This window comes from Triturus cristatus, chromosome 9 (genome assembly GCF_964204655.1).
Source record: "Triturus cristatus chromosome 9, aTriCri1.1, whole genome shotgun sequence".
NCBI classification, from domain to species: domain Eukaryota; kingdom Metazoa; phylum Chordata; class Amphibia; order Caudata; family Salamandridae; genus Triturus; species Triturus cristatus.
The window spans coordinates 766,741,033-766,760,220 of record NC_140592.1 but is presented as its reverse complement, the minus strand read 5'-3'; the positions used below and the strand labels follow the sequence as shown (position 1 = coordinate 766,760,220).

Genomic DNA, 19,188 nt, shown 5'->3' with positions numbered 1-19,188 from the left:
CCTCTAGCAAAGTGTTTAAGTATAGTGACAGGCAGCTCATCTCCAGGTAGGGACGAGGAGTGGTCTGAGGTGATAAAACCAACGAAGCTCGTGGGCCCGAAGGTGAGATGCGCGAGCCACGCCCCCCGCGAGGAGATGCGCGTGCTCTGAAGTGGCTGGGCAGGGGAGCGCGCGGCCGACCGCTACGTCAGCTGCGTCTTCACTTAAAAGTGTGTGAGCCGGGAGGCTGCACGCAGAGCAGCTGTGGAGAGCAGGAGGGACTGGGGTTTTCCGAAGGAGCCTGTTTGTCCGACTTGGGGCTACCAACTATCTAGGGCACGGACTTTATCGGAAAAGCCCACAAGGGGTGCCAGTGGAATCTGAGCGCACATATACCCCCATTGGTGGACCCCCCACGCCAGCAAACTGCTTCATCGCATGGTTGGACTTCACCAGCTGTGTCAACAGCCCCCCTGTGCGGCACGGACCCCACAGCCGGAAAGGGGCGCTCCCCCACCCACCAGGAACCCGCAGTCGTAGAGGGGCGCTCCCCCCAAGGATTATACTGCCGGAGAGGGCAGCGCAGCCTGCTCCCATGTCCCTTCCCGGCGGGATGACGCCCTGAGCGGCTGGGGAGGATGCTGAAGACCGCCATTCCCGTGGCCCTGGAGCGGCTGCCGCCCCCCGAGGGTCAGGGGAGGATGCTGAAGCCGGGGCTGCTGGAGTCCCGAGGCTGGAGGGAGAAGGGCGAGGCGGAGTCGGAGCGCCAGCGCACCCGGGAGCGCCTGGAAGCCACGCTGGCCGGCCTCGGGGAGCTGGAGTACCTGCGGCACAGGCAGGAGGGGCTGGTGAAGGCGGCGCTGAGCCCCGGGGCACGGAGCATGGCCCGGCCGGAGCCCCGCAGCCTCGAGGAGCGGATCTTGGAGGAGAACATCCTGCTCCTACGAAAGCAGCTGGTACGGAGCTCTCTTGTACGGTATAGACTCGCCGTGGCAGGCATTGATTCCCCTGCAGCAGATATCAATCACCCCTGCGTCAGCCCTCAGTCTTCGCCAAACGCTTTACTACTGCAGATGCCCCCACCCCGATATCACGCGTGCACCAAATGTCACCCCTGTAACGACCCTCCGTCTGCACACATTTTCTCACTGCTGTAAAACTGTGCAGATCTCGCGCACCCTAGACATCACAGTTGTGACAGCCCTTCTATCCTTTCTGTAAATGCAGCCTTGGTGCAAATCCCACCCCTTAACGACTCTGAATCTACACACCACCTTTTTACTACTGCAGATCTCACTGTTTGCAAATCCCACGGATGTCCCAAATCTCACCCCATGTAACAGCCCTCACTCTGCTCTAAATCGCTGATCGCTTTTAATCAAACTGTGCACACCTCTCAGGTATCCCACCCACCCTTGTAAATTCACCAAACCCGTATCGACATTCACTGCTGTAAATACAGAGGGCGCAAATCTCACCCCTTAACAGTAGTCTGTGAGCACCAAACCTCGGAATACTGCAGATCCCTTCCCTTAGGCAAATCTCCCGACTTCGGCAAATCTCCCCCCTGAAAACAACCCTCGGTTTACTCCAAATCTTCTTTCCTTGAAAACAAACGTGCACAGCTCTCACATGCAGCCCCCCCCCCTTTTAATAGCTCTCGATCCGCAAAACGTTCTACTGCAAATACCACACCTTAAACAAGCCTCAACTCTGCAATAACCCCTACATCCTCGTAGCAGAATTGTCAAATGCACCAAATCTCTTCACGCAACTAACACTTCACAGGGCACCAGGTCCCAAATCTTTATTTGCATAGCGTTTTTTTCCTGGTAATTTTCACCTTGCACGAAATTAGGCGCCTGGGCAGACCTAGATTACTAGTACAGGAGCCCCGACTTGCACCATATTTTTCACTATCGACTGCTTGCGGCTTATTACTCTCTGTGTCCACCTTTTTGTTGTATTGACTCTGCTCAGTCTCTCACATCTGGACGCTGTAACTTATGATGGGCGAACGCTGTGCGATTGCTGATTTTCAGTTGTCAGAGCGTGCAGCGCTTCCCTGTTACACGGTTTACGTTCTTGGGGCGCTCGGGAGCGTATATGCATGTCGAAGCGCCTCGCGACCTCGCCCAGTGGTAGGAAGCGCTGTATGAATAATACAAGTATGGTCGCTATTTAACCACCCAGGAAACGCTTTCGCCATCGCAAGGAGGGGGGGAAGCTCTATAGAAATATAGCTCTGCCCAAAACCCTGACCCACTTACACAGCCTGCTTACTTTTTTTTTTTTTTGCACTGAACAGCACTAGTCATTGCACTGTTTCTCTGTGAGCTACCTCATTCCTTTGTGCACCAAGTCACACCTCATTCTTCGATACACCGGGTGGCAGTGCTGGTGTTGTGGTGTGTGCATGGCACTATTCTGCCCTTGTTTTGCATCCAAAATGTCCCCGTGGCCTGCACTCCATACAGCCTTTTCACCCCGTTTGTGGTAGTTTGTCGATATGGACTTTATGTCCACGCACCCTTTTCCCCATATCCCCATCGCCGGGTGCAGAGCACAGCCCCCCCCCCCCCCATCCTACAGCGAGGATCCATCCACGTGTCCAGTGTTAAACACTACGAGCCAGCCCCAGGGCTTCTCACCCTCTGCCCCACGTAGCAGACACTGCACTTGGAAATTCCCCCAAGGGAACTTCCAGGTAGGAGGGAGCCCTTCACGGGACCCTCTGAGACATCCCAATAAGCCAGTGGGGCTGGAGAAATGGCCGTGAAGCGTACGGTGCCTTCGCAGGAAATCTGCACATTTCTCTGCAGCCCAGACTGCATGGGTCTAGTCCTAACGTCACGCAGAAGGTTTCACGCTAGTCATTTGTATAAGCATTTGTGCACGCGTCTGCCTCCCTGCAGCTTCTCTTGTAAAGCCACGCATGGATTTCCTACTATGGCATTCCCTGTTCTGCAATGCTTTAAATGGAAATATATAATAAGTTCAGGTACTCACTATTTAGAGTACCTACTTCTTCCTGAAAAGTGCTGATGCTCTCCCATTAAATATACTGCAGCAGAGATGAGATGTGCAGGTAAACCCCATTTCAAATTTAAAAAAAAGCGCAGGTACCCGCTCGGTACCTTGCCCATTAAAGCACGGCTGTTCCTGGGAATTGGCACCCCTAGACTAAAGTTGAACTGAGCGCCGAGTAATATTCTGTCCTGCAGTGTCCGCTAGAGGGCGCACGCGATCCAAACAAGCTTTCTGCGGGCTCTCAGCAAAGTGCAAACGTCTCCTTGTGCATGACAGTCACTGAGGACTGTACAGGCGCACCCAGTGTTGACTCAAAAAGAAGGGTCATGTACTATGGGGCAAACCGGAGCTTTATAGATTCCCCACCGCCCCCCACAAATACTTATTTGAAAGTACATTTGTAAACTCTATCAATTGGACCTTCATTATGCCAACCTTTTTGCATCAAGGCAATCACTGTGCTGTTTTATATTTGGATTTCGCATGGTGACCCCTTTATGGCTCAGCAGTTTACAACAGATGCGTGTATTACGCCTGATGTTTTTCGGCCTGATGGAAATACGCCCCGAAGCTCAGGCCTGCTGGTTAATTTGTGATGCTTTTCCGAAAGGTGCCTACTTTTTCTACGTCGCCACAATGGATATATATTTAAACTGGTTCATAGTCTACTTTCTACAAAGCCTCTTGAGCACATGCGCTGCTGGGTCATTGGTGCTGGAGAAATATTACGCTCCCATGCCTTTGGGGCCCGCCTCCCTGGTCACAGCTCTTGGGCTGTTTTTAATGTTCCTTAGAATGTAGTTTTAGGCGTCTGCGGATGAACAATCAGTGCCAGGAACTTTTTAAGTGTAGGACCCCTTTCTTGGGGGGGAGGCGGAGTTCTGTGGGTCAACACGCCGTCCCTCCAACATGCTTTGAGTTGAAATGAATTGACATTTGTAGAGCGCATGGCTACCAGAAGGCCTCCTAGCGCTTAGGAACAGAGCCTACACAAATGTCAAGCATTAAGCGGCCGGGAACAGGAACGTTTTAAGATGAGTTCACGAGCGCCTCTGCTTAGCTTGGCTTGGCTTACACTTCCCATTGGGGCCTGTCTCGGGCCTACCCTAGCGAACACCGTAACTTTCCCAGACGTGAAGTCCAAAGTACACGTCCCAGAATCCTTAGGGTCACAAGTTGCTCGTCATAAACCCCTCCCCCCCCCCCCCAATAGGGCCCCTGCATTGGTGACAACGCTGTGCTACGGTAACTTGACACGGACCCCGGTAAGCAAACCCCCGTCAGCAGGGTTTGTTTGGCAGCAGAAGTCCCGCAACCCCTTCGATTCGTTTTCCTACCCTCGTCTATAAAGAAAAAACAAAAAACTTACACGACCCTCCAGCAAGGGAAACAAAAGGTTCTTTGTCTTTCTAAATTCCTGCCGGAGCCCTTTTTGCATGTTGCCATCTTCCTTGGATAAGAGAAAGCGGGCCCAACCGTATCATTAGCCGCTGTTTAAATAACCCCTTTGCATTTCAATTACCTGCCCCGGAGAGTCAATAGGCCCAGCTTCGAAAGCAATCAACATTTGGACGTCTGCGGAGGCTGCGGCGAGACCCCCTTGAGCCCTGGCCACGCACTCCCAGAGCACTCTGGGATTAATAGCGGCCAAGGATTTCTGGATTGCTACATACCTTTTCAGTAACTTTGGGGCCAACACAGTCGAAATGGAGACATATTTTTTTTTCCAGCGGATTTTTTTAAAATAGTTAATCTTTTTGAAGCATTGAATTTGAAAGCAAAACCAAATTTGGACAAAACACGGGTATTTGGTGTCTGCGCTGTTTCTAATTGTTAATGCACCAATTTGAGCAGAACAGCTATGTACATTTCTTGTCACGCTATCTACAATGTAAGATTGTGAAAAACTGTCATAAAAAGAAATTGCTGCCATTACCTTTTCTCAAGTAACTTCTTGACCACCAGCCCCACTGCGGTTCGTGCATAGGTCTGACTCGGTTGCTAGCTCAGTGAGATGTAGATCTCTCTTGCTTTTTCACTACTTACTGTAGCTTGATTGAACCCCACGGCTTTCTTTCAATATTTTTCATCTTTTTGACTCGACTTCTGTTGGATTGTCTTCGTACACTTCATTTTCTGACATCTTTTCTTTCATATTTACCCCACTCCTTTCTAAACTCACTATTGTCTTAAGTGCCTACACTAATCTTACGCTGAAAAACAGCCTGCCTTTAGTGCTTTTAATTCTATTTGGACTTTGATAGTCTGAGCCTGTTATTTCTTCCACCCAGTGTGTACCGTAGACCTCCTTCTGCTTATTACCCTATGACTTGTTCAAAAAATATTCATCATAGTCTTTCAGTTCTTCAGGCGTTCTGATCTCCTGTTATAGATGCAATAGTTCATACTAGCTTTTTCTGAACTGGTCATGGTACTTCTGATGAGTACAGAACCTTGTGACATTTTGCTGTCCATCAATTGTTATTTTTGCATTTGTCGCCCCGAGTGGGACGGGTATGCCCAGAGGTGGGTCCCGTCCACTAGTCAGGCTATCTTAGCTGATGAGGGGGAAAACTCTGAAACTGGTCCTAGGATGCTTGTTTCCAGTCTGGCCTGACAGTTCGGGCTGGACTGTTCCCATTGGGCCCAGTGTGATTTGCATATGGCTGGGTTCAAACTGCAATGACATGGGGAGCAAAAAACAACGGATATAGGCCCATGTCTCTGTACTGTGGTGAATGTATGACATTGTTCGGCATTCTGTCCATCAAGTGTTCTTTTTGTATTTTTCTGTATGAGACCCCAGAACTGTACCCAGCAGTAGTCCAGAATAGGCCTACAGATCAGAACCCAGTATTCAATGTGATCTTTTCAGACCTATCCAGAATCTTCATTAAGGCCTCTGGTTCTGGACACAATACCACAGATGATGCCTTGAGTACTGGAAGTAAGATCAGGTTAGGTCTTGAACTGGATGTAGTGCTGTTGGTAAGAGGCATTTAGAGGTAATAACCAATCTTAAAATGCAAAAGATATAACAAGCAAAGTAGAAAAGACCAACTTTAGAGCCAAGGTCTCCAAAACTAGGCGCGGCGATCCTCATGAGACCTCTAAATTGAACACCGTGCTTCTGGTGAGACTTTGTTATTAATGTTCTTCTCCTTTTTGATGGTCAGAACCTGCTTTAATTTAGGTGAAACGTTTTGCCAATGACTACTTATAACCTTATTTTCAAGAGACAGCACAGCTGTTTTACTGACCCGAGCATCTTTCGGGCTTCAATAAGGGATTTGTGACACTTAAAGGACTTTTGCTTGGGTTTTGTAGTTGGGTAAGCTTTGTGGACAAAGCACTCAACTTCTTACAGCAGCGCACCAGCAGCAGTGTGGGGGGAAGGTCACACACTCCCATCTGCACCACTAACTCTCTGCCTTTAGTGCTTTTATGTTAATTGAGGAATAATTGTGTGTACATTTCAAGAGGTTATTAAGTTGACATTAAAACGTCGCACCCTGTTCACCTGGTTGCAAGAAGAGCTGACCTCGCCTTCACTGCTCAGCACTATACTCCACCAGTGGCTTGCATGTGAAATTGCTGAATTGTCGCAACATTGCCGGTTTCCATTTTTTTTTAACACCTGTGTTTTTCTTTCCCGTAGAACTGCCTCAGGAGAAGAGATGCTGGTTTGTTGACTCAGCTTCACGAACTCGACAAGCAAATCAGTGACCTGCGCATTGATGTCGAAAAAACACCCAATGAGCAGCATGAGACCGACAGCCGCCCTAGCTCAGGTGAGCAGAACACAAAGCCGTGAAGGCAAACAGTTGTTTTGATGGAGTATATTGGTGATATACATTTTTCAATTTCTTCTTCTCTGTGGGATTTATTTTTTATTTTACTTCCTGTGCCCCATGGACATTACCAACTTTCATGCCGCTTGCCCCCTAATACTGTCTATGCACTTCTTGCCCTGGACATGTCTACTACCCACGCTCCGCTATATCTCATCTAGGGCAACCACACTTTGTTGCCTCTTCGCTCCTCTTGGGGCAAAGCTAGCAGTAGTGTAATGGGTGCAGTGGCACTCGGGCCTTGGGTCAAGTGGCCCACTGCTCTCCAGTTATCTGTCCTGTACTCCCCATCCAAGTGTGGGTGTTCAGAAGGACGCTATTTTCATTGCTTACATTAGTACATAAGGCATCCTTACTATGCTACCGTACTTGCTTTCCCACTTGGCGTAGTTCGTCAAGGAAAGTGCCAGTCCACCTTTTGTGCTTTAACACTTTGCGGTTAGAAACAGGATTAAATGTTATTAATTTGATGTTTTTCACGTTTTTTTTTTGTTGTTTGTTTTAATTAAAATATAAATATTTTTTTACCTCCATTACTCAAAAAGGAGGACAAGGTTTTTAGTCATTTTTGTAGTTGACTTCCGTGGATTATTATTGTAGAATTCTGTTTTTTGGAGGACCGAAATGTCTCTGCCATATGTGCAAGTGGCTGAGATATGTAACTGAACCGGGCCGTTTGTACTAACCAGCCCATTCAAATGTTTGTCGCCCGGTGAATGGTCACCGCACAGGCCAGTGTTGGCGATCTGGGTTTACACGCTAGGCATTTGTTTTCTTTTATCACTGATTCCTGCTAACCTCCTCAAGTGACGTTCGATTTGTGGTTTTCAAATGTGGTTAACAATTATTCTGGTTATTCAGAAAGAAGCTGTGACTTCATGAACCAACAGTGAGTTTTGTATTTCCAGGTTTTTATGAGTTGAGTGATGGCACGTCTGGCTCCCTGTCCAACTCCTCCAACTCTGTTTTCAGTGAATGTTTATCCAGTTGTCATTCGAGCACCTGCTTCGGCAGCCCCTTGGAGGCTTCGTTGACCATCCCTGAAGGCCGTCCTAAATCTACAGGTGAGAGCTGCTATACCACAGTCAGTCGAAAGGCAGCCGCTGAAGCGCCTTCAGATGCGGGGTGGTACCATTTGGTTTGCTCGGATTAGTCGTGTAGAGTTCTGCAGTTGAGTGATCTACACCGCTCTCATACATAGACACAGCTCACATACACGAAGAGACACAAAAGTAGATCGTGCAGCCCATAAAGTCTCTTGAACCAGAGCTAGCATAAATATTGTTGTCATACATTTAACACATAGGTCCACAGAGATCCACTGGTATCTGTGAAAAGGGGCATTTCTCCAGTGGGCTGCCAGGGTGGGGGCTGGTTTTGGACCCCAGGGGGCCGTTTTTGATACCGGGGGCCAGTTTTGCAGCATAGCTGCTATAACGGCCCACTATAACCAAAGCTGCAGCGGTGAGATGGGAGTGGTGCTTCCAACTAGAACCCCTCCCCCCAGGGGTGGCCGAACTGTTTACCTGGGCCGATTTCGGCTCTCACTCCGGGCATGTGCATGTTGGGCTCAGAAAGGTAATATCTGCTCTTGTCTTTGAGTTTTTGATCCTGAAAAGGTAGAACAGCCTGTACTTCCAAGGATCAGCCCAATTCTGGGCTATCATTTTGGTACAGTACAGCCCATAAGCTTGCACAGGTTTTCTTCACCACAGTTTAGGTCTTTGACTCCACTTCCTGCGCCTTTCCTTTATGCAAGCAGACTATGGATGCCGTGGTTAAGGCAGATGTGCGGTTCAGGCAAACGTGGTTGCGCTTGTGTAGGAACGGCACGCGTGTCTCTGCCCGCGTTGTTCCGGCTGTTTCCTATAGATTCCGTCTGGCCAATCGGGAAGCTGTTTTTGATAAATGGGCACTTGACGCCTGATTTTGCTAGCCAAAGACAGCGAAATGCTGACATTGAAAAAGTGATCACCGGTCTTGAGTTTCATCTTGTTTGACACAAATTCTCAACGTGCTCTGCAGGTTCCCCTTCTGTTGTTGGTAAACTGTGGCTGGTTCTCATTTTACCTTGAAATGGTGGTGGAAATGCTGGTGGGGCTTTGCTGGAATTTGAACCCTGACCTTTTCAGCTTGATCTGCTTTTGCAGCTGGTACCTCACTCCTGGAGGGAGCCTTTTTCAATACCTTGCAGCTGATAGTAAGTAAGCACCTGTGCAACTCCTTGGAGGAGGCTTTCCTGCACTTCAATGTGTTTTTATGGGGGATTCCTTCGATGCACATCGTATAAACACTGGGCGAGGCATCAACCTGCCAGTTGTCTCCAAGTGCCTGTATAAACCCGAAATGCAGGGCCGTGCAATGTTTTGAAAGTGAAAGCTGCCTTTCGGACACTGAATCAAGACATTTTCAATGTTGTTGGATTGCTATTAAGGCAGAATTTTTTTTTCTTTTTGCAATTTTATAAACATTTCTTTCTAACCGTGCAAAAGTTTGTGCTTGAGCACAGGAAACTGAATGTTTGGTCCAGAAACCTTAGTTTATGTTTTTTCGGACTCACTTTCTACAGTGGCACTAGTTTTGGAGGCTGTTGGGCAATATTTCAGTTTGCCTTTTCCTGTGTGTGTTTCTTTTTTTTTACACTTTGGAAGTTTTTAGATTTTTTATTTTTTAAATTCACAGAAGGAGGTCCATTGTATGATTTTAGCACGCTTTGTTTCATATACACTTCAATGGATGTGATGGTGTACTTGTCTGGGAGGCTGATGCCCATTACCCTCTGTAATTTCAGTGTGCGCACTGCAACAGCTCAATGATGGTGGTTTATACTGAGAAGGGAGAGCTTGCTTATCAAGCCATCAATGTTGAACTGCTTTAATTCTAAATTCTACATAGATCATTTCTTATAGAACCCACCATCAATTTACTGTAGATACTACTAAAGAATTAGATTTGCCTAAAAATGAATTGACTCTCTAAAATGGTTTTAGCCAAAAACATTTTTTTTCCCAATCCCCTAGTCACAGGCCCAAAGTTACCGTTCTCTTTAGATTGGTTGCCTTGTCATGGTCTATGCTGACATCTGCCTAGTAAAATGCTATGTATTGATTTCACTTTTGCCAGTTTGTTTACAGTACCAGTTGCGAACTCCGGTTTGTGTCCTTTGCAAGTTTCATTTGTGCGTGTAGAGTTTCTTTAAATGTGTTCTTATAATACTTTTATTTGATTGTGTTTCAGATGATCTCTTAGACTGGATAGACCACAAAGAAGGACAAAACGACGACCAAGCTTCAAGCGTAGTTCGCCGTTCGTTGTCCGCCCCGAACTCCAGCTCGACTGATGTGGTTGCTGACGTCCACCCCCGATATCAGTGTGACCTGGTGTCTAAGAACGGAAGTGACGTGTACCGCTATCCCAGCCCGCTTCATGCCGTCGCAGTGCAGAGCCCGATGTTCCTGGTTTCTGTCATGGGAAGCCTGAAGGAGGAGAGACTTGGTTGCCACACGAGTAATATTTGCACTGAACCTGAAACCAACACGATTAAATTGGAAATTTCTTCTCAAAGCAATGTGTGCAATGTACCATGTTCAGGTAAGAAGTTGGACAGCTACATTTTGGGTGTTATACAGAAAAAAGTGCATTCCGTAAGGACTAACAAACCAAGAACAAGTTTGAACGCAGACCCTTCGAAGGGGATTTTAAGACATGGTAGCATCTGTCTCCGACAGACCGGTGGCGTTTCTCAGAGTAACAGTGCAAACATGAAGAATGCAAAGCCAACATGTTTACATTCCGGAGGAACAAACGCTTTGGATGTTAGCTCATCTTCTTCGCCCAAGCAGTGGTCTAAAGAACAGCCGGGCGAACAGCTGGAAAGCCGGAGGATACCTGTCTCCAATGTCTACCCACCAAGTGGCGTGAATGAAGTTCCAAGCACAAACATCATAAGAAATAACGTTAAAACATTGTCCCCTTCTACTCCTGCTGTGGATGTTGAGAAACCAACACCGATCTCTGTATCAACTGTACCCGTAAAGGAAAGCCCATGTAGGTACCCCACATCACACCAAGAAAACAAGGTTATTCAGTTCCCTACAAAGATTGCCCCTAAAAACAATTGTAGATCTCCCTACCAAGTTGCACCCTCTTTGGTAGAGAGACCACAACTGGACTTCAAGAGTGAAGGGTCATCCTCACAAAGTTTTGATGAAGGGTTGCTTGTGAAGGGGCAGTACATACCAGCCCAAGAACAAGGCGTTAAACTCCACAAAGGCACGAAAAATCTAAAAGTTGTTAAAAGCTCAACTTTAAAACACCGGACCCGTGTTGTACATGTGGTTGAGAGTGCTTCTCAGACACTGAAGGACAAAAACAAGATTAGTAAGAAATGTCGTTTCTCAGAGGACGTGGATGTGAATAAGAAAGCGAAGCGACCTGTTCCGAAAACCAAGAAGACTTCACACTTACAGGTAGAGAATGGCCTTCCGAGCAGGCTGCCTACTATGACCAAACCATTGCATAGGCCTCATGGACATGGCAAAGAAGGTGTTTTGGCTAAACCTAGATATAAGCGAGGGGATTACCGGCGATGGAAGTCTCCTGCTGAGATGTCTTATGAAGAAGCTCTCAGAAGAGCCAGACGGAGACCTGGAATGGAACCTGTTGGAGTTTTTTCTACAAAAGTTCAGTTTCCTTACCCCAGCCCTTACGCATACATTGCAAGTGACTCCGAGTATTCAGCGGAGTGTGAATCCTTATTCCACTCCACTGTGGTGGACACCAGCGAGGACGAGAAGAGCAATTACACCACCAACTGTTTTGGGGACAGTGAGTCTAGTCTGAGCGAGGTGGAGTTTGTGGGCGAGAGCACCACGTCCAGCGACTCCGAGGAAAGTGGGGGTCTTATTTGGTCTCAGTTTGTTCAGACACTTCCTATGCAAGCCGCCACTGCCATGGAACTGCAAAAGACCGCAAAGGCCTTTGTCAAGATCAAGGCTTCGCATAACCTTAAGAAGAAAATTCTCCGATTTCGATCGGGTTCTCTGAAACTAATGACAACTGTTTAATTTTTTTTGCCACTGCCTATATATGTAAATATGTTCATATCGTTTTCTTAAAGTATTTAAGGTTGAGTATAAATTAAGTCTTTGGTGGTCAAAATGTATGGCCATCTTGGAGAAGAACATTTTTTGGGAAGGGAAGAAATTTGCCTTCATGAACACAAGCACAGTATGAACTTCTTTTTTTGGGTTGACTTAAATTACATCCATGTACGCTGGAACCTGGCCGCCTTTATTGATTTAATGGTGCTGATTACTTGTGCTTCCCTGAGTTCTATGCAGGAAAGTACCCATTGCTGCCTTCAGAAGCACCATTTGGGCGTTTCCTCTCTATCTTCAAACCTCCCCAACGCCTGTGTGGATTAAGTCATTCCCATTAGCTCACCGCCGCAAAAAAGCAACCTTCCACCGTACCCTTGTTAAACCCATAATCAATGTATCCCGCCCAAAGGGCTTTTCGCTTCAAGCATTTGCATGATCGCATGCCCATGCGCATTGGTTTAATCCAGCCAAGCAAAAATAATGTACATTATGTAATACACTTGTTTTTCTATAATGTAAATTATATAACACCATTTTACACGGTAATAAACTGGTTGCTTTTACGGTTTGCCTTAATTTGATTGGCAAGAAAATGCATTGTAGCCACCTGGAGGGAGGTGTACGCAATTGTTTTGGAACAGGTTGAAGGAAAGGTCTTCAACATATGGTGGAAGTCTGCTCATAGTTATGTGACTTTTCAGAATTGTCTGGACTGCTATTTATGGTAATAGCTTGGCTTTCATCCTAGGATTTATTTCTTCCAGAGAAAAGGGGTATTTAATTTTCTAGTCTCGCCAGTCGGCACTCCAAGCTCGTACATATTCCCCCCACCCCCACACACTCAACCTCTCTAAAACCCTTAACTTCAGATTCACCGTTTCCCCCTATGTTGATATCTTAAGTTCCTTTTTGTTTTTTTTAAATGTTAGTTTCAAGTCTTTATTAAGAACAGTGGTTTCTCGTGTAATCTGAAGTCTGGAAAAAGCCACAGACTGTGTGCCTCAAGTTGTCCAGCTCCTCAAATCACCGAAACCTTATTTATCCAAACTTTTCATCTGTGAACAGTTGCTCGTTGCAAGAACCAACCAATCTCCTTTCCCCACAACCACCTACTAGGTTTTTAATCGGTGTTCTGGCACAACCACAGAATTAATCGTGTGTAATTCCTTTAACCTTTTACATTGATTACTTAACATGGTAAAGGGTCATATTGGCGCTTCACATCACAAATGAGTAAAGATGACATCAGCCTGATCACACCAGTAATTCAATACCACGTTCCCAGTATTGTTAAATATTCTATTTTTTTTAATATGACGTCCTTGTATTTTAGGATACTAGCCCAATGGGCTATTCAAGAACCGCGCAAAGAGCAAGAAGTGTTGATACTTTTTAATGGGTGCATACAAAAAATTGTGCAGCATTGTATATCGGCCATTTTAACTAGAAACCTGCATCGTTCGTTTTCTGATTGAGATATATATATATTTTTTTTTTTAAGGCGGCTTCAATATTAAAATACAGAATTTTTATTTTTTTGTTGGTAACTTCGATATTTGATTACTAAAAATTCACATGCTCTGCAGCATAGAGAGGCAAAAAAACCTGCATAGTTGCGAGTGCGCATGATTTGCAGAATGAGCAGTTCAAAAATCCATTCCTACTCCCATCAGAATTGCAAAACCAGGAAAATGCTTGAGTAAATATATGCATCCTAAATTCTTGCAGACTGGAATTGACTTCTCAGAGCGGGTTCTCGAGAATTCGTCATGCTTCACCTGCTCCCTCCGTCCAGTGACTACACTTTGGATTTTAATGGTTTACCATGTTCAACACAATGGAACAGCTGACTTCGTTTCCAAAGCTTCTTTTCTCAATAAGGATATCTGTAGGTAGTCAATGACTGGCAGCTTTCCAACTAACTTGAATGGTGTCCACCACCTTATTAGCTGAGCTATGGTGGCAGAGAGAACCAAGCATGCTGGGCTGGAGGAAGATGTATTTATTTCCCATTTTTAAGTCCGGTATTAGCTGAGGCCTTTTTATTTCACTTGTGGGGTGTGTGTGTGTGGGTGGGTGTGTGTTTGTATATATATCTATATATCTATCTGCAAAACGCCTGTAACCTCTTCTAACAAGAGATGGGCAGAGACACCGATGTATGTTGCTCTTGTTTATTGTAGTTTAGTCAGCATAACATGTTTCGGCCAATCATGGCCGTGATCACATATCATTCATATATATATACACACACTTCTTTGTCTATGTATGTGTGTATTTTTTTTTTCAGTCAGCCGTCTTTATCCTTTGATTTGTAGTTCTCATTCACATTTTCCTTCTATCAACTACAAGATCCAGAATGGGGCGGCGGGTCGCTCCACTGCAGCCACTGGCTATCCTCTGAATGATGATATTTTGCTCTTTCGGAAGGAGCACAGCCACACGCAAGAAAGTTCCTTTTAATGTCTGGGACTGTTATGGAAATGTATGTTTTTTTTAGACAAAATATGCTGTTAGCCATATATTGACATGAGCCTAACAGCCCCCACCCCAATACTAAAGTTTTATAAAACCATGTCAAAGTTAACCAAGCATTGACAAAGCCAAAAGGCTGACTGCTAATGCTAGACCTATTGGCTTTGCTAATGCTTGTTATAAGGTGAAATTGAACCTGGGTGGTGGTAGTGCTCTATTCTTCACAACGTGTGGTCACATGCAACCTCTTACCAAACTCCCCTCATGAACCTAATGTAAAGATATGAACATAAAACCTTGTGAACAATTCAACGCGAGTCTGCGGAAATCAAGGCGGGATAGTCTTCAGAGAATAATATAAGAAGGACATGCCCTGAGAGGCACGGTGAACAATGTATATGGGGCACGGATTCCAAATACAAGCAGAGCATGAATGTACCTTTGTTGTGGCAGACGTGACCTACCTAAGCTCTAATCACATTTCTACTGCCGGTCATCGAAGGGCGGGAAGGCCTGTGGTATTGTGGTTCAAGATAAACATGCCTCAGCGGCCCCGGTGTTTGCTCATGGACGGAGTGCAACAATGTCCTTCTGCAGTGTTGATGCTGCTTAACAAAGGCACTGAGTAAACTTTGTGAAAGGGGATACCAGGGTCGCCAAGTGGCAACATGGTGGAGCAGCTGCGGTTCCATCAGGGCGCAAACCTCCTGCGTCGACAGGAGGGCGCACCTGCAGGCTTTGGGTTCCCCCTGACTTGCGTTTCAATGGAGAGAAAGTCTGTTTTGAATCCATCCATTGTCCTCGTCTTCCCTGCTTCTAAGTGTGTTATCCTCTCTCCTGTTTTCTACTGATTGGGCGACTTGCCCCAGCACCCTCCCTCAGAGGAGCTCAGACCTTGTTTTGCTGGAATGTATTGGCAGTGCTGGGGGAGGGCTTCCTCGCTGCCACTGATTGACTTTTATGGCTTGGCGTTGTGTGTTGCAATCATGGAGTGGCTGGGGTCGTCGTTTGGGGTTTGTTTGCAAGAGAAACAGAGATTTTGGCTTCAATCTACCACTTCACTATACTTCCTCCCTCTCCCCCCCCCCCCCCCAACATGCCAGCGCAGCTGCATTATTCAGCTTTTGTCGTTTATTGTAGGCAGAAGTCAGTTGTTTATATAGCGCCTAATAGTGCGGTCAGGCCTGCTTCTCGGTGCCACAAGTTTGGCAAAAGGTTAACTGTAGCACATGGCAGTGGCGCAGACAGCATCTTAACTTGAGTCTGTTGGTACCACAGTGGAACACTGTAGCATTGGGCATGTTTACACCTCTAGGCAGCTGCCTTAATAGTGATGCACCGTTCATGGCTTCAGTCTTGTAAGGGCGTGTGTGTGAGACACACCTGTGTTTCGCCACGCATGGTGTGCTCAACCTGTGTCGAACGCCAAGAAGCCCAGCTTGCATGTATGGCCAGCACCTCAACACACTGCATAATAACATATTGTCGATGTGTGAATATTTTAAGTCGTCCCATTTGTTGGCTTGTATCAGAGGTGTTTAAAGGGAAGGCAGATGTGTTTGAGTCTTGGAGTGAGACATTGCAATGAGTCAATACCCGAGTCGCCCCAGTAACTTTTTGAGGGGTGTTTGTTAAGAATTTTTTGCAGTTGTTCTTGTTCGAGTTATGTGGCCTTCTACCCTCCTACACAATTGTTCCTATTGCCAACGCATTTAATGAGCTAAAGTCTGTCATTGAGGTAAAAGTCAACACCAGTTTCACTCCAACAAAAAATGTACGTTTTTGAAAGCTCTGTCTCCACTCCCTCCCCTTTTAACTTCTAAGACTCTTAAGGTGTTTCTTAACTTAAAGCAACTTTTTACTTTCAGTGGAGACTTCCAGAACCTGTTCTTTTATTAACATGTTTTATAAGTGTGACCCTGAGCATGTGGGATATAATCATATGGTTGATGTTTGCTGTGAGTGCTCCCTAAAGTGAAGGTGTTAGACATAACAACCACAGCAATGCAAGATTGAAACCACACATAGCGCTCAAAACTTTGACCACAGCAAATACAAATAAACGCTACATAACATTTTTAAGCAGTTCGAAACTGACTTTCTTGTTCGGGGTCTGTCATGATGATAAAACCCAATCCAGAGCACACTAGCAAACAGAACATAAAAACATTAGTACCTATCTGACAAAATCTGGAAGAATAACTATATGGGTGAACCTATAGATTCTTTTTAGAGGGTCATGCTGTAATTGGGATGAGGAAGAAGAGCTTTCTTAAGAGATGGATTAGGAAAGGTAAAATAACACAACATAGCATGGGTAAACATAAGGTCAAGAAACATGTGTCACACTTGGGAGGACGCTGTATTGCAGACACAGTTTTTAAATAAAAATGTTCCTTTTAGAGTATGCATATGCCTACAGTAGGAATCCTTATTAATGCTATCAATAGAGGCTTGGACCAGGAAGCAGGAAAAGCATACCATTCACAGCCATATGTGACTCCTAACTGGGCTAGAGCTGGAATGCATTTCATGCTGGATGTACCCTATTAACCCTTCTTTCGGCCCTCTGGAGCTCCACAGCAAGTTTCATGTTACTGCCGACATGCCTAAACCTCATGAATTTTCGATATAGCAACTGGAATTAGGCATTTCTACGGCTGATAAATTTTCCTCATATTTATGGATTTGGTGCAATTGCCACGTAATTCAGCATCTACTGCATAATCTGCAGTTTTTACAAAAAAATAACATGTTTTTCTAGCTGAAATGGATCAAAAGTTACTAAAACATGATGAAACGTGTTCCTGTGCTGTGAAAGCCCCCCGCCCCCCCTCACAAACGTTGACTGTGTTAACTTGTGCTAATGAGGTGACAATTTCCCAGGCAGTGTAAGAATGTAAAAATAATACTATCACAAAATGCACTGCATTGCGCCACACAATTTCCATTTTCTTGCTGCATAATTTAGTCAACCGTGCCACTTAACTTGGCCATCGTCTGCCACATAATTATATAATCCTTGATTATAGCTAGGGCTCCCGGTTTTATGGTATTTATATTTTAGTCATTTTCGTCTGCATTTATCCATATTTATTTGTTGCTAATTTTACCAGTATTTATCCATATTTATTTAAGGTTTTGTGAAAAAAATGAAGCTGAAATGTGTATATTTCTGCATTTATTTAACCATTTAACGTACACTTGTGCCTGAACGCCTAACAGGTGTCAATGATCTATACACACTCAGATGATAAAATATGCACTTGTAAGAACTCATGCAAATTTTAGTATCAAGGTTGTGCAAATCTACTGCTGTTTAAGGCTCTTTATTAAATTTCCTTTATTTTTTAATCCCCTTTTCTGTCAATCTGCACAGCTATTGGCCTGGCAGTAATGACTGATATAATTTAGAATCACTCAAAAACAATTCAATTTTTGTTTCTATCCATATTTAAAAATAAATACAGACAGGAAAATAAATGTTTTTCTGTCTTTATCTGTAAAAACGGAAAACAGGGAGCCTTAATTATAGCTTATGGTATCCTAGATGTCAGCTTTTCACACCCACAGACTATAACCAGTGAAACCAGGACTCGTATACGTGAGCACCAAGAATATTTCCAATAGTCACTCATCGCAACTCCATACTGGATGGAAAAAGGACTAGCGGTGCCTACATAGGCCAAGAATATAGCAGTTGCTCTGCTCAGATAATTAGTTTTCGAAAGAAAGGGAGCATCTCCAGTAACCTCGGACACCAATGAGTTAATTACATGCAAAAGTTTGTAGCCGACCTAACAGTAATTAGTATAAGAAGACTGAACAAACCCAAATATAAATCGTAAAATACAAGATCACACCATAAGTAGAACATTTTCAGCCTATGCAATGTGCAGCATATACACCAGGCAGACTGTGGTGGACTCTCTTGAAGCCTAGACTGATGGGAGTCTGTATATGGGTGGAGGTGACCTTGAGGTTAAATGAGGGAATGAACGTCCAGTGAGATGTTGAGCCTATGGGATCAGCCATTCCCACTTCATATTCCTCAAAGTCTTTAGCATGTCTGGAGCTGTTGTCAGTATTTCCCTGCACTAGTCCAACAGAGAAATATATTGTAAATGCAGCTTTGAGTTGTAACTATTTTAACAGTTACTTTGGCTCACACATTTTAAAGAGGATGGGATCGTTTGACATGCTTTAAGTTCAGATTTGCAAACATATATAAACTAGTAACTACAGAGAAGAGCAGTGGTTCTTAACCTTCTGTTTTCTGTGGACCCTCACTGAATCTTTACTGGAAGCTGAGGACCCTGCCTAAGCAATTTCTTTGATCTCAACCTCAAGAAAACATACAAAAATATGGAAATTATACCTCAAACAAATACAAAAGCCATGAAATTCTGTATTTCAATTACCAGAGCTTCAATTGAGACTACCACCGGTCCAGAAGTGGTTTGTTTGCTGTACTTGCGTTGCTCCAACAAATCAAGCTGATGTCAACTTGAATTTTTAACCATCCATTTTAAAAAGTCATTCACAGAGTGTGATAACATTTCACATTTTCAATTGTGATTTGTTTCGTATGTATTTTTTTAATCAATCAGATATTCATTTTCTAAACAGTTGCTGTCGAGTAGGTTTTGCAGACCCCCAGGATTCCACAGACCCCAGGCTAATATTAAATCTGATGTAGGTATTTTTCATTTTCTTCTATATATTGAATTTAAGTTAAACCCCGAATTGGA

General features: G+C 44.9%; 1 protein-coding gene across 1 annotated transcript; it reads left to right on the top strand.

The window, feature by feature from the left end:
• Positions 1 to 232: 232 nt before the first annotated feature.
• On the top strand, positions 233 to 12,525 carry DACT1 (dishevelled binding antagonist of beta catenin 1). The gene is made up of 4 exons (XM_085626118.1): positions 233 to 935; positions 6,668 to 6,800; positions 7,769 to 7,924; positions 10,098 to 12,525. Exons 1-4 carry the CDS (start codon positions 618 to 620, stop codon positions 11,924 to 11,926), a joined length of 2,436 nt encoding a protein of 811 aa, XP_085482244.1. The 5' UTR covers positions 233 to 617; the 3' UTR covers positions 11,927 to 12,525.
• Positions 12,526 to 19,188: the final 6,663 nt, after the last annotated feature.